Source organism: Mytilus californianus, unplaced genomic scaffold, assembly GCF_021869535.1.
Source record: "Mytilus californianus isolate M0D057914Y unplaced genomic scaffold, xbMytCali1.0.p SCAF_5, whole genome shotgun sequence".
Classification (NCBI taxonomy): Eukaryota; Metazoa; Mollusca; class Bivalvia; order Mytilida; family Mytilidae; genus Mytilus; species Mytilus californianus.
This window is the reverse complement of record NW_026262701.1, coordinates 12,042,881-12,057,558: the sequence shown is the minus strand read 5'-3', so window position 1 is coordinate 12,057,558 and position 14,678 is coordinate 12,042,881. Positions and strand designations below refer to the sequence as shown.

The window sequence follows — 14,678 nt, the reverse complement described above, 5'->3', positions numbered from 1 at the left end:
TAATCTAGCATTAATAAAATGTCGAAAATTTGATTATTTCAGAACGCATTATTACTACGACATCATAACGAGGCAGAATCTTTATTTGCTGTACAAAAAATGGACTGGGAATGTAAAATGAAAGAGTTTGGACTTTGTGACAAAAATCGATTGCCTGTTGTAGAAGAACTTCATGTTCCCATGGTCCAAGTTAATGATGATTTTGAATTGTTGCCTTCATAGTGTTATGTTACTTGTTAGTGTAATACATTGAACATTCAGTAAATGTTTTTTGAGAGTTTGATTTTTAATCTCTGTTTTATCAAGATAAAGATTGCACAAGTGCAATAAAATGCCTGTAATTGAATTGTTAGATAATTTAAGCCATCTGCCTTACCTTCATAATACATGAAGTGAACTGTCTTTAGATCCAATCCATACCCCTATCAAGCAATTAATTATTAATAGATACTTAGATATTCAGCATACTTGTGAAGTTAACCATGATATTAAAAATTACAAAAGTTGCAGAAAATAGAAATGGTTTTACCTGCAATTGTGACAAAGGGAGATAACTTAAAAATAAAAATGAAGCTCACATTGCAAATTTAAAGGCAATCTTTACACCCTCAGTTCTCACAAGTACTTTGATTTTTTCAAACTTTTTAATTGGAAATTTTCTTCCAGTACATATATGATTAGAAAATAAGATGTTTCAAGTTTCATTAAGATGAGAATTTTTAATACTCATTCTGAAAGTTAAATGGTGGATCGTTTCATGTAACTGTTAATACCATCAGTAAACCAAGCACTTGAAAAATCAATGCCATTTTTTTACATCAATTTTATTTTTGTACACCCCTACAGACACTTTTAATAACCACTCGGAAAGGATGTAAAACTCAATCCTTTGAGGAAAAAAAAACATTTACTGAATGCGTCTATAGGGCCTATTGTAATAACTTACTTCTCTCTCAGTGCTATATCTTTACAGAGTTTTATTTATTTCACATGTTTTAATTTTATGTGCATTTTTGCTTGTAAAAGTTACTCATTTTGTGAGCCATGAACACTTGAAATAAAACATTTGTTAGTTAAGATACATATATATATTTACCAATATATGGTATTATTTGATGCACATGCTTATTTCTGAAAACCAGTTACTAAGATAAAGGAGAAGGTATAAAAATACTATCTTTGTCCTAAATATTCATAAATATAAAAGAAAACACAATTTTAAATTTACCTATTTGTCTTAGATCCTGTACATTTTTTGCTTTTAGGCCTTCGTACGTCTTTATTGAATGAAAGAATGCAAAATTTTCCTTATTAGCCTCCATTTGAGATCTTTAATAATTAGATGTGAGTAACAATGTTACCTAAAATGATCATTTGTTGCACGATATTTTATACAAGATGTTAGAGTAAATAAAATATACTTTTGTGTAAAGCTGTTGCTCACATTTTACCAAAAATTGTGGACCCTGCTACTAGTTTAGGTTAAGTTAAATATGTCCATTTTGACATATGAATGAAGTCACAGTGACATCACAAATGGCATTTCTGAACTAAAGTGACCAGACTACATCAGCCTTTTCATTTGTTAATAAAATTACACAGATTTGAAAAGATTTTAGAATTTTTACTATTTTGGCAATCTCGGGGTCCAATTTATAATACCTTCTCCTTTCTCCATTCTATGTACTACATATGTCTTAAAACTTTATATTTTATGTGTATGCCCCATTAATACTTAAATAAAACAAAGGTTGTATTTGAAGGAAATAGTTTGGATAATTTAAAATCATATTTGTACTTGTGAAGTACCTACACCGTGTGAGTGGCTTTATAGACTTGCATTATATTATAGTTGTGATTATTTGAACCCTCAACTTATATTTTATGATGACAAGACCATGTAAAACATCTTGTTCCTAAATACTAAATTTTACATGAAATATTGCACTATTTCTCTTTATGCAAGTAAAAAAAAATATTGTTTCAATTCTATATAGCTTCACAAAACATTTAGAAAACATGAAAATAGGAAAAATTGTTTGTGACATCAGTAAGTAAAATGCTTTATTGTATTGTATTCACACAATTTCTTTGTATGAAGTTTAAGGGACAAATATGCAGTTTTCTGCCACACTGGAAAAGTATTAAGTTGTAGTAGCCATTACCAATATTTACAGTGAAAATCAGCTATTTTTTTGTAACAAAGAGTGATCAAATGTAACGTTAAATGTTTGATAATGATATACATTGTTATAAATTTAAGACAAAGAAAACGTTGTCTACTAATGTTTCTGTAAGACATTACTGCTCACACTTTGTACTTGCATCAGTATGCAGAATTACAAAAGAAAAGTACATTAGATTCAAAGGTGTAAAAGTCATATATTGTATAAATATTAAAGATAACACAAAATTTTTTCAATAAAAAAATATTGCTGATGCCTTTAAATTGAATGGGAGTTTTTGCACTGCTAGGTATTTTTGCTGTTGTTGGTTTAATGGTGTTTTGTCCATGCTATTTACAATATTTTTGAATATTTACAAGCAAATAGGAATTTTTTACATGCACAGGTTTATCTCTTTTCCTAATTTTCTGTTGTTTAATTTTGTTTGGTATATTTTAGTTGTTAAGAGTGTCTTCATTTGTTTAATGTCCTTTTGCCTCTTATGTATGTTTTTGTCTCAATTGAGTATTTAGGCTGATCCTCTATTAAATAGCAACGTCTTTGTGAAAGTGCACATGTTGATCCTTGAAACTTTCAGGATGCAGCCATTTAATCTAATTCTATTAAAAGAATCCAATTTTGATTTCAATCACAAGCTTCATGGCATTGCACAAATTTTCATTTTTTACCATCTTCATTACGAAATAAAGCTTCTAGGCCAAAATCTTTTATAGAAGGATTTTTTTAGTAAATGTCAAGTACATTTTCATTTGGGAAAGCAATTTCAACAGCAATCATTTAATTCCTCATATAAAGATTATTTTTTCAGTGCTAGATTTTTAAAAACCTCTGATGAGAAACATTATTTTTAATATAATAACGGATTGAGTGGTGTAATATATTGACAATCTGTTGTAAATCATGTAACAAAGACATCTATAATTATTGTTGTATAAAACTTCATTTTATGTAAATAATCTAGTGTTGTAAAAAGAATTATACCTATGACCCAAGGTCACTAATCTTCAAAGTGCAAGGCCATTGTCTCATGCTGTATGGGTCATGGTAATGTTATGTATATATTTTGCTTGCATCTCATCCTTGTACAGTCTCATCATTGTCATATTGCATAAGGTTTATAAATAGTCACATATCAAACAGACAAGTTAATTTTGCTTGTAGATATTATGCTTTCCTTGAAGCTATTTGGACCAACTTTAATCTGTCTTTAGACATTTTCCACATATGATATATAATGGTAGTGTTTTGATTGCACATGAAATTAGTATTTCTATTTCAAAACTAATTAATATATTTTTTACATGTAAGGTTCCACTTTTGATTTTTGGTTCATTGCCTCTATTAGAACATGGCTTTATTTTTTTGAAAATATCGAAATTCTAGCCCCTTTCATATGATTATTTTCAGTATTAGTTGATTGAAGACTTTTCAGGAAAATGTTAAAAATTTAAGACAATTATGTAAAAATTTATCCTTCTTTAAAAAACATACTACAGCTATGTCTGGTTACTTTGCCTATTTATTTGATTGCAACAAAATTAATCCATAAAATGTAGATCAAGTTAAAGAATGCATGAATATGATATGATTTGTTTTGTTTTAAGTAAGTATCAACACTTTCTAAATTACCACAATAGTTATTTGAAAAAAACACAGATCCAAATATATATATATTTACAATTAGCAGCTCTGTCTTTAGTTCTGAATATCTATGTTTACTAGAAGGGAAGATGACCTCTTGTCTTAACATTTTTCCTGTCACTTGAAGAAAATTTGACTGATTCTTAAAAAGGAATAAAAGATCAAATGAGTCCCGATTTAGTGTCTTTGGGGACAAAAGAATCAAAAAGAAGGAAACTGTGTACTAAACAACAGTTCCAAACTAAATATTAAGTGTCATCCTTTGTCAAGGTAGACAATTCAGTTCATAAGCATTTTGAAATTTTGCAAATGTTTTCTCATGTACAGGTGATAATTTGTAACAAAAATAAGAGCAAAAAGAATTGACTCGACTTTTGTTGGTAGCAGCTGATCAACCATTTCTTAAATGACTTGTATTGTATTATCTTATCATGTGACTACACAGATCATATGCTTCCTTCATATTATGATCATGTGACTATTTGTTCTAGGAACTTCTGTAAATCTATTGTACTTGTGAACAAACCGAATGGTAAATAAATAGATAAAAACCTTAGTATATGTGTTTTCTTAGCCCGTCATACCTAATTTAAGAGACAAATATTAAGGAGATATTTGCACCACTTTGTGTCCATCATAGTTCTGTTAAAAGAATAGGTCTTGATACTGACACCGAGTATTACAAAAATGATTTCAAAATGGGTACTATTGTTAATTTGTTGGTAATTATATCCCACTTGTGTATTGAATGGTTCTTTGTGATGTCCTTTGGTCTCAAAATTTTCGTTGCATATTAATCAAAATATATATAAAGGAAAGATTTGATATTTGGTCTAGTACTTCTTTATGTTGTATTATACCCTGTATTTCAGATCATCAGGAAGTACAGTTCTTTTGACAAATTTTTGATATACAGACTGAGCTTGGAATATACTCTTACAATATTCTTAGGAAAAACCAACCACCCACAATTAATATATGTTGAGTGCTTCCCATCCCCCCATTACAATCAAGTTTGGGATAGCCCTTACATCATTCTCCAGTCCTGTACAATGGAATGATGGGATATTTTATAAGGACATTTTTAATGTTGAGATGTTCCGGATAAGCAAGTTTAGGATCTGTTGAACAGTTACTTTCTGTTTAACTATACTTTGAATGTTTGTAATATCCACATTGTTTGCTACATTATTCATAGTTTCTGTTTTATGGAATAATTTGGTACCCGGATTATTTTTAAATGATGAGATGTTCGATGTAAGCTATTTTTCAGATCATCCTCTGCCAAGCAGTTATTTCATGTTTAATACTTTGAACTTTATTATACCCAATGAGAATAGACATTTTCATCAATGTATAATGATGAGTAGGGCTATACTCTTCGTTGTTGCTAGTCAACCAAGAAGGCCATTTTGGCTTGCCTAGTTTTAATGAAATTTCATTTTGCGAGACATAAGGATGCTAATATAGCGAGGGCATAAACTATTTGTGAAAAACTCTATATTTTAGAAGGTGGATGACCTGGATTCTTCAGACCTTCTAAACGGATACCTCATGTTCTGAAGCTTCATGTTGTCATATGTCAAATGTCCTTGACCTCATTTACATGGTAAAGCAACTTCTTAAAAAACTTGTTTCTTGTTTGAATTTATCACTTATGAGTTTTAGGATAACTAGATTCGGTATATGGGATCCTTGCAAGGTCTACATTTCTGTCAGACAGGTCTCACCTGACCTTGACTTCATGTCATGAATCTGACCGAGGTTTAATTTTTGTTGTCAAGTGCATATCTCAAATACTATAAGCAATAGGTCAAATATATTTGGTATATTGAATGAATGTAAGGAGTAAATGTCTGCTGCAGGGTTCATCTGACTTTGACCTCATTTTCACGGTTCATTTGTTAACCGTAAGTTTTTGTGGCTATGTCCTGTTCTAGGCTACTAAAGCAATATATCAACAATGTTTAGTGCATGGAATGATTGCAAGTTGTACATGTCTGTCTAGCAGGGGTTATCTCACATTTTCATGTTGATGATTGATTGGTCAATGTTATAATTTCGTTGTCAGGAGCGTTTCACAGATACTGTAAGGATATGGTCAATTAAATTTGGTGAATTGACTTATTGTAAGGTGTACATGTGTCTCTAGCAAGGTTTATCTTACGTCAATGTTATGTTTTGTGGTTGCGTCTGGTTCATAGATGCCATAAGCATTAGGTCATCTATATTTGGTGAATTGAATAGTTGTATAGTGTACATGTCCGTGTGACAAGGTTCATTTGAACTTGACCTTATTTTCTTGGTTAATTAATCAATTGCTTAATGGTAAACCAAAGTACAATGGCATGAAGAAATATGATGAGTTTATTTATATACAAATAAATTAACATACACAGTATAAAATATAAGTATTCATGTAAAGTAGATACATTAAGTGGTTACACAGGGAATTCTTGGCATTCAATACTTGCCGAACATTCCAAAATATAATGAAACTCGTCACCAATATCACCGGAATCGTATTTTGCCAAGACGAGCCAATGAGGCGCTTATTGAAAAGTTTCCCGAAGTTCTACTCATTGATGCCACTTATAAACTGAATGAGCTTCGTCTGCCTCATTTTGTGCTAATGTCTGTCGATGGAAACGGCGAGAGCGAGGTTATAGCATTTTGGATAGCTTCTGACGAATATATACTACTGAGAAGCCAGGAATACCAAAAGACGAACGTATTCTTGAATTTTTTCAGAAAATGGCATATACTAGGTCAGAAGACAGCTATTCAGAATTTTACCAAGAACTGAAAGACACAAAGTTCGAATCGGTTATTAGGTAAATCGACTGGCACCCAATTAGAACGGAATGGATAGGACTTAAAGATAATACTACGAGCTTAATAAACAATACAAACAATCGTGATGAATCTATCAATCAAAAATTAAAAGGACTGATATCCAAATTTTCCAATATCACGAATATCGTCCCATTTTTCGATGATTTGATGAAAACCGTGAAATCTTTCCGAACTGAGAGGGATTACAGACCTTTATAAGATAAGAGCACGTACTATCGCCAATAAGAATGAAATTATGATCACAAAACATCTGGACGATGAAAATGAAAATCGGTTCATCTTCAGCTGAATATTGTTGACACCTGTCGGCAAATGTCTAAATCAATTGCCTTCACAAATAGTCCTGGACTATTGTTTTATTTTTTCCGTTTCAGCCATGCTAAGTAGGACATGAAAAGCCGAGTTAAACATAACAGCAGTGATGGACGGAATAGAGATAATATAAAAAGACAACATAAAACAACACCACATGTTTCCGACAAAAAGTTTGGACAAACATATAAATAAAACAAGAATCAAAAAACACTTTTCACCTGAAACATGGCAGGCATTGAATGCTGATATAACTTCACAAAGAGAAACTGAGAGTCCAACTGTTTATTTTGCAAAACCGACGTGCATATTGCGGCGTCACTCGTTTGTGATGGCTCCACCAAACATGCGTCGGACTTAAGCACATTCTGGATGTGCAGAAGCTGCCATTGTAAATTAAATATATAATCTGTATGCAATATTGTATCATTGATTTTTTTTAAAATAAAATTTTTCAAGTTGTATTTCAATTTATTACATAAATACGGGACATACTATATTACTATTCCCAGCATACATTTAAATGCATTAACGTAAAAATAACACATCGTTACCTTAATTAGACACAAATATTATTGTTACGTTCGTAAGAAATCGGTGTTCATAATACAACTAACATTCCGGCAATAAGGGTCCAACGTAGCAATTGTTACGTTGCTACGTTTGTATTTAGTCTAGAAAATATATTTATCTTGATTATATTTCTGAAAAGATTACTGTCAACAAAGTTATGATAAACAATGTTATTGTTATGATGCTCAAAACGACTATTGGAAAATTTATGAAAGTTTCCTTATTACAGTTTAGTTCTGTAGGAGACATACTTAGCAGCTGACGTCCACGGACGTTTGAGGGATTTACACACTCTAGCGACCCTAGGTAGTCATAAGCTTTTGGCATAGTCTTTGAAGATAGATATTCCATTACTTCAATTATTCCACAGTCACATAAGAATGGATTTTCAGTGATGTCGACTTTAGCAAATTCCTGAGTTGAGAACGAGTCAATCATACCTTTTGTTAATGAAATTATCTTATTACGCCTCATATCTATTATTCCGACTGATTTTTGTCTCTTTCATGGTCATTCCGTAATCTCGTATCATTGGAATAACTTTTATTATTGGAAAAGTCCATATATTCCATCTTTGTGAATCGTAGTCGCCAGCCTTGTAGTTTATAAATAGTGTTATACATACCATTTCCAGAGAAATTAAAAATATTGAGATTTTCTGCTACGTCTGTATGAACTATCTTATTGATAGTATTTCTCGTCATATCCATCACTCCGCTTATTTCAAAAACCTCAAGGTTGTTGTACAAACAGGTTCTCTTCTGAATGTTAAAGTATTTATTAAAATTCGTCAGTGCAGTGCTGAAGTCATACAACTGATAGTTTTGGACATCTTCAAATTGCACCTTTTTCCCCCTTCGAATTATGGAAAAAGCATTTTCCGGTCCACATTCTTCAGCTCTTGTTATAGGCAAGTCAGCTTTTGATATTGAGTCATATGTTTCTTTAATACTTAGAATAGTTGTAATGTTTTCCATTTGTAGATAATTTAATGTGTCGGGAATGCTGTCTATCAATGGATTCTTGTATTCAGTTCTGTAATCCTTAATTCTGCAGTCTTTGATATAAATTGTATGTAGTTTGTCTGCTCTGAGTGGCCAAGGAAAGTGTATGATACCATCTTCACATGTGTTTTTTGTGGGGTTCGTGTTGTTTAGTCTTTAGTTTTCTATGTTGTGTCATCTGTACTATTATTTGTCTGTTTGTCTTTTTATTTTTGGCCATGGCGTTGTCAGTATGTTTTCGATCTGTGAGTTTGACTGTCCCTCTGGTATCTTTCGTCCCTCTTTTTCAAATCTGATATTGGATGATATTGTATCGGTAAAACTTCTAAATTCTAATAACTTTATACTAGAATTACCTATTATAATACACACAATATCAAAGTCAGTGTGACCTGTTTGTGATATATTACAAAGCCTTCTCCAGTTCTTTAGGCTTTCAAACTCATTCATAACATCAGAAAAATTGGTAAATGTTTCAAAGAAACTATTCTTCTGCTGCTGTTTTGTCACCAAATTATTATTCCTTTCAGTTGTCTTGGTAAAGATATTTAATGCAAGTCCAATTCCAAGCAAATGACAAATGTTAAGAAATGTGAGATCATTTTTCATTCTGAACTGTTGTCCACGACTGATATTACTATGTATATATGATCCCGGAGGTAATCTAGATCCTTATGAACTAAACAAGAAGAACAACTTTAATATTTTTCAGCGAATAGCATTCTGTAATTCGTTTGTTTCCTGCATAACAAATACTTAAAGTATAAAATTAACTTATAAAAAAAAGGATAATGATGGTGTAAACAAACTTGAAATAATGATAAATGAAAAGTTTACGGAACTGTGTACTATCATTTACTACTACATATTACAGACAGTTATAAATGTTTTCCGCAAATTAAATTTTATCTGGATTTATTCTACATTTTACCGGGCGATTTCACTTTTATTGCATAGCCAATTATGAAATTTTTAAAGCATTAATTACGTCACTAATTTGAAGTTTTATTTTCACTAGTTCCATATGATATATAATTGCACGCAAATGTTTTTTCAACGTTCGGTATCAATATGATATGCAATACAATTATATGATATTTGTTCATCTGTACATGCAGCTAGCCAGAGAAAAATTTAACAATGTAGTATCCTAAACAAGATTGAGGACAGTATTTAGAATTTTTTGATTTTTAATACTTTTCAACTTTGTATTTCATGAAGCCTTCAACTGGTTTGTTTTGAGTGCCACATATAAGTCTTATTTAAACAAAACGCACCCCTGCAGTACTCACAACTGAAATAATCCTTTAAAAAATTGGTGCGTCCGACGCATTTTTCTATGTGTACCTTTATCAGGAACGCTCAAACCTACAATTTGAAAGCCTGTATAAATACCTGAAAACGTGAAAGTCTATATGACGAAAAAGGACATAAAAAGATTGTTCTGAAATCCAACTATTTAGGTCAAATTTGCCTCAGTTGAAAATTAAAACTCGGTTTCTTTGATAGGTTTTGTAATTTCTTGACAAACCTTATAGGCTTCGAACATTTATCAAAACAAGGTACTACAATCAAAACTATTTTAGTAATGTGTAAGTGACCTGTCTACCTTGATTAAATTCGAGACTGTAACTCTATAGAAAGCTCCCTTTTCCATTAGATAGCAGGAATCCTTAATTTCCTTTTCAAATAAGAAAACGGCACAATAATGTCTTTACGATCTACTAGTATTTTGTATATACAACCCATCATGAACTGTATACAAGACTTGAATTGTCAGATTTGGTAAACATAACAAACCGTTGGATTTAAAATAAGTTCTGATATGTCATTCCAGAGGTATATGAGACTTCGACCGTCAGAAAAAGAAAAGGCATTTTTATATATCATGCACTAGCTCGAATATACTTGGATCAAATTACTACAAACTTAACACTATTGTTAAGATTGGTGAATGTAGATTCGCTTTTGATTTTGAAAATTTTCCAGTTTGTTTTATTAAAGTTATGAAACTTTTAGCAGTCATATTTGACGCAATATTTATATGCCTACGGGTACTTACTCATACATGTTTTTCTACAGAGTCATTTTATTTGCTTATGATTACTAGTATATATTTTCTAAATATCTCATATTATTCTTGCAACAATTTCAATATGCACAGTAAGGGCGTATCATGCGCTCTTGGTGCAGCTGTAATTACATTTAACGTCGTATTACTAAGTATTCTGATATTCAATCATGCATCAAAACAGAAATGATCATCACCAATACTATAGTCACACAAATTTACTGCGTTTCAGTCACGGAACTTTTTGTTTGTAGGGAATAATTCAAAGGCGGAACCAGACTGAGTTATCAGCAATGCCAGGTGAACGGGGTAGTACAGGGAATATATTTTATATTTTACCGGATTAAGATCATTGCCTCATTCTACAACAACCTATATAGAAACCTACAGGGAAAAAAGACAAGGCCACATTATGTTATCTCAATAAACGATGTGTTTTAAATGGAAAATGTTAATGTTGGATGTTATTAGAATTATCAGCACAATTTGACCATATGGAGAAAAAACAATTTCAAATTAAATGTTTAAAAATCTAGAATACTAGTTCTAGCATCTTCGTATCAAGAGTGAGTTCAAGGAACATTGGTCGTCGCTTAATAACAATTTTTGTTAAATCTTTAAAATAAAACCATATTAGACAATACTCGCATTGTAAGAAATCGAGTTCATAGTACTTCGCTGCTACTATGCAAATTATTCAATGTAAATATCGGCGGTTAATACCTCAGAAGAGATTTCAAACTGCAACGTTATTTTCATTTACAGTATGCAAGCAAGTACATAACAGACCGATTATTTTCTAAAAGTACGACATAATAGTGTGGATAGCTATAATTATATTCCTGAATGATGGAAGAACGAAATTATTATCAATACTGAGTCTGCTTGTCAGGGTCACTAAATGGTGGAAATATAAAACAATAAATGTGGAAATTTGCTATACAAGCCGTATAAGCCTGCTCCATGGGAAAACTTCTGACAGAAAAATATCCAATACCCAAATTAGACTGATTTGAATTGACGTGAAGAACTGTACCATGTCAATTTCGTTCAATTTTCAGAAATTGGATTGCTTTATGATCGTCTTCGACCTTTTTTTATTTGCTCCTTAAAAGTGCAGTAATTTGTTTTCTAAATAATTACAATTAAATAAAGGCAATAGTAGTATACCCCTGATCAATAGTCATAAATCTATTTAACTGAAACAAATTCGGGTCACAAACCAAAACCAAGGGAAACACATGAACTATAAGAGGAAAACAACGGAACAACAGAAACACTGAACTGCTACAAAAACAAACGCCAACTTACATATAAACGGACTATTTGATAACAACTGCCATATTCCTGACTTGGTACAGCCCATTTTAAGAAAAAAATGGTTGGTTGAACCTTGTTTTATGGCTAGCCAAACCTCCCGCTTATATGGGAATGTTAAAAATACCGCTGAAATGACTACATAACGTGACAGGAATACAGTACAAATAAACGCAAGAACACTCAGGAAAGGAAAATACATAAATAAATAATATAATAGTACATTACAACATGTAAACCACAGAATAACAACGAACACCACAAATTAATTTACGACAGTACATAATTACAGCACAATAGAATTATGAACTGTAAGTCACACGAAAGTATCAACGCCACAAAAAGTGACGTCACAGGGAAATTTTTAAAACTGGAATATAAAATTGGGATTAAGTTTGTAATGGTGTTATTTTATGTATTTCCTAACCGTTACAAGAATATTAATATAGAACTGTGTTAGAAACGGTGTAATTATTTGTATTTTCTAACCATGTCGGGTTTTCTTCTAAATCAAACTGTGTAAAAACAAATAAATCCTGTGCATATAGTTTTTTTCAACTAAAAATCATAAAAATGAAATAACTGATTAATTATCTTTACTTTTACATACATATAGAAAATAAAAATAGAATTCAAACCACAAACGATAAGACATAACATAATATACAAACCATAATTACAAACGAAACATCATAACTAAATACATGAATGTTGGATGTATAAATACCGAGACACATCTAATAGCAATGCGAATTCACACTCGGCAAAACAGTCATATGCGGGAATATGTCACATTCGGTACATAGCAGACCAGACGACGTAGATGGTAAACCACCATCTAGCCGTGGTAAAAAAATCATTAGTTAGTTTAGACACAGACACATTGTATAGATCAACCAATTCGTGATGGTGTCCACAAAATTTACGGAGTGTCATTTTTAATCTGTCCTCCTCATAACTCTGTTGGAGAAGTTTCTGTGTAAGGAGCACACTCCTGTATATGAAGTCCGTATAGTGTGAACATGCACGAGCATAACGTATCAACTGAGATATGTAAACACCATACAGATGGTGCAGAGGGTATGTTACTGCTGAGAAATGGGAAATTGATAATTGGGAAGTTGAAATCGTCCCGTTTGTCATAGATTTTAGTGTGAAGTCGTCCATCTGTGTCAATATTGTGGAAAAGATCAAGGTATGAAGCAGTCCTTCTAGTATCAGTAGTATCCTTAATTTCAAGTTCACTGGGATATATGAGATGTAATTACTGACTGAAATACGGGTTATTCAGTGATAGGACATCATCAATATATCTGAAAGTAAAATTAAAAAAATTGCGCAAGGTGCTTTTTCTTTTATTTGTCTTTTAGTCATTAAGTTATTCTACGAAAGAGGGAGACAATAGACCTTGACAAATGAACTGTTGTAATATAATTTACAATGCGTGAGTTATCCCGAATTTTAATACAGATGATTCAAAGAATTTTAACATGATAGGTATAATAAATCTAGTTGCTTGTTTATTTAAATTTTAACATAGTTGGAATGATAAGTTTAGCTACTAGTTTTTTTTATGCTATTTTAAAATTTCAACATATTATGTATAATAAGCCTAGTTGCTGTATATTTTATGAAATTTGTAAAGCTCTTACATTTGATATATTTTTTTAACACTAGTATATCTTTTAATTGCAATCCTTCTTTATCAATAAAACTAAATAGATAAATACTTAATGGTGATTGATCTGCTAAGAATAAAAGTGTAAGGCAACTAATAACATTGAATAGTATACACAAGATTCGTATTTCGACCTCATAATACAGTGATTCTCGAAGCCAAAACATTCAGGAACCCGAAATCATAAACCAACGGTGCAGAGTTGAAACACAAAAAAGTTATAACGAGCAAAATGATTGAACAAATCGCTTCCAGTAACACGAATAATTTAAAAGCACAGTAATGTTAATACAATTCAATTTGGAATTATTATGCCCCACCTAGGGGCATTATGTTTTTCGGTCTTTGCGTCCGTTCGTTCATTCGTTCGTTCGTTCGTCCGTCCGTTCATCCGTCCGTTCGTCCGTCCGTCTGTTCCGCTTCAGGTTAAAGTTTTTGGTATAGGTAGTTTTTGATGAATTTGGAGTCCAATCAACTTGTAACTTAGTACAAATGTTCCCTATGATATGACTTTCTAATCTTAATGCCAAATTAGAGTTTTGACCCCAATTTAACGGTCCACTGAACATAGAAAATGATAGTGCGAGTGGGGCATCCGTGTACTATGGACACATTCTTGTTAACATTTCTTTAAGATTAAATTTTATTAGTATTCCCCTAAATCGATGTTTTCAGACTAAAAATGGACTAAACGGTAAAGGTTAAAAATGTTCAAGGAAAAATTAAAAGAACACTATAACACGTAATTAAGATAATAACCAAGGTCAGTACCTAGAATCTATACTTCAAGACCATCATGCATTCTTTGTGAAGTCGAGACACCCTTCAACAGTTGGACTAAGTCCTTCCAGCACGAAGATAACAATATGCGTAACAATACAGATAGAGATACAGTTATTGAAGTGACTGCACTCAGAGAATACGATATTATGTGTTTTTGTTCATTTCAATCATGCCGATTCCGTGTTACTGTCCTACTGTGTATACTTTTAAACAAGATTTAAGCATCAAAGGAATCACCTCAACTGTCAGGTTATGTA

The 14,678-nt window shown here is 31.7% G+C and overlaps 1 protein-coding gene across 1 annotated transcript in view; it reads left to right on the top strand.

Annotated features, from left to right (window-relative positions):
• LOC127702905 (ankyrin repeat domain-containing protein 12-like) overlaps window positions 1-4,383 on the top strand; it is a 51,896-nt gene extending 47,513 nt beyond the window's left edge. Inside the window, exon 14 of the mRNA XM_052207208.1 lies at window positions 43-4,383. Coding sequence (XP_052063168.1) covers window positions 43-222 — 180 coding nt within the window. The 3' untranslated portion in view covers window positions 223-4,383. The remainder of the gene's footprint in view (window positions 1-42) is intronic.
• The last annotated feature ends 10,295 nt before the right edge of the window (window positions 4,384-14,678 follow it).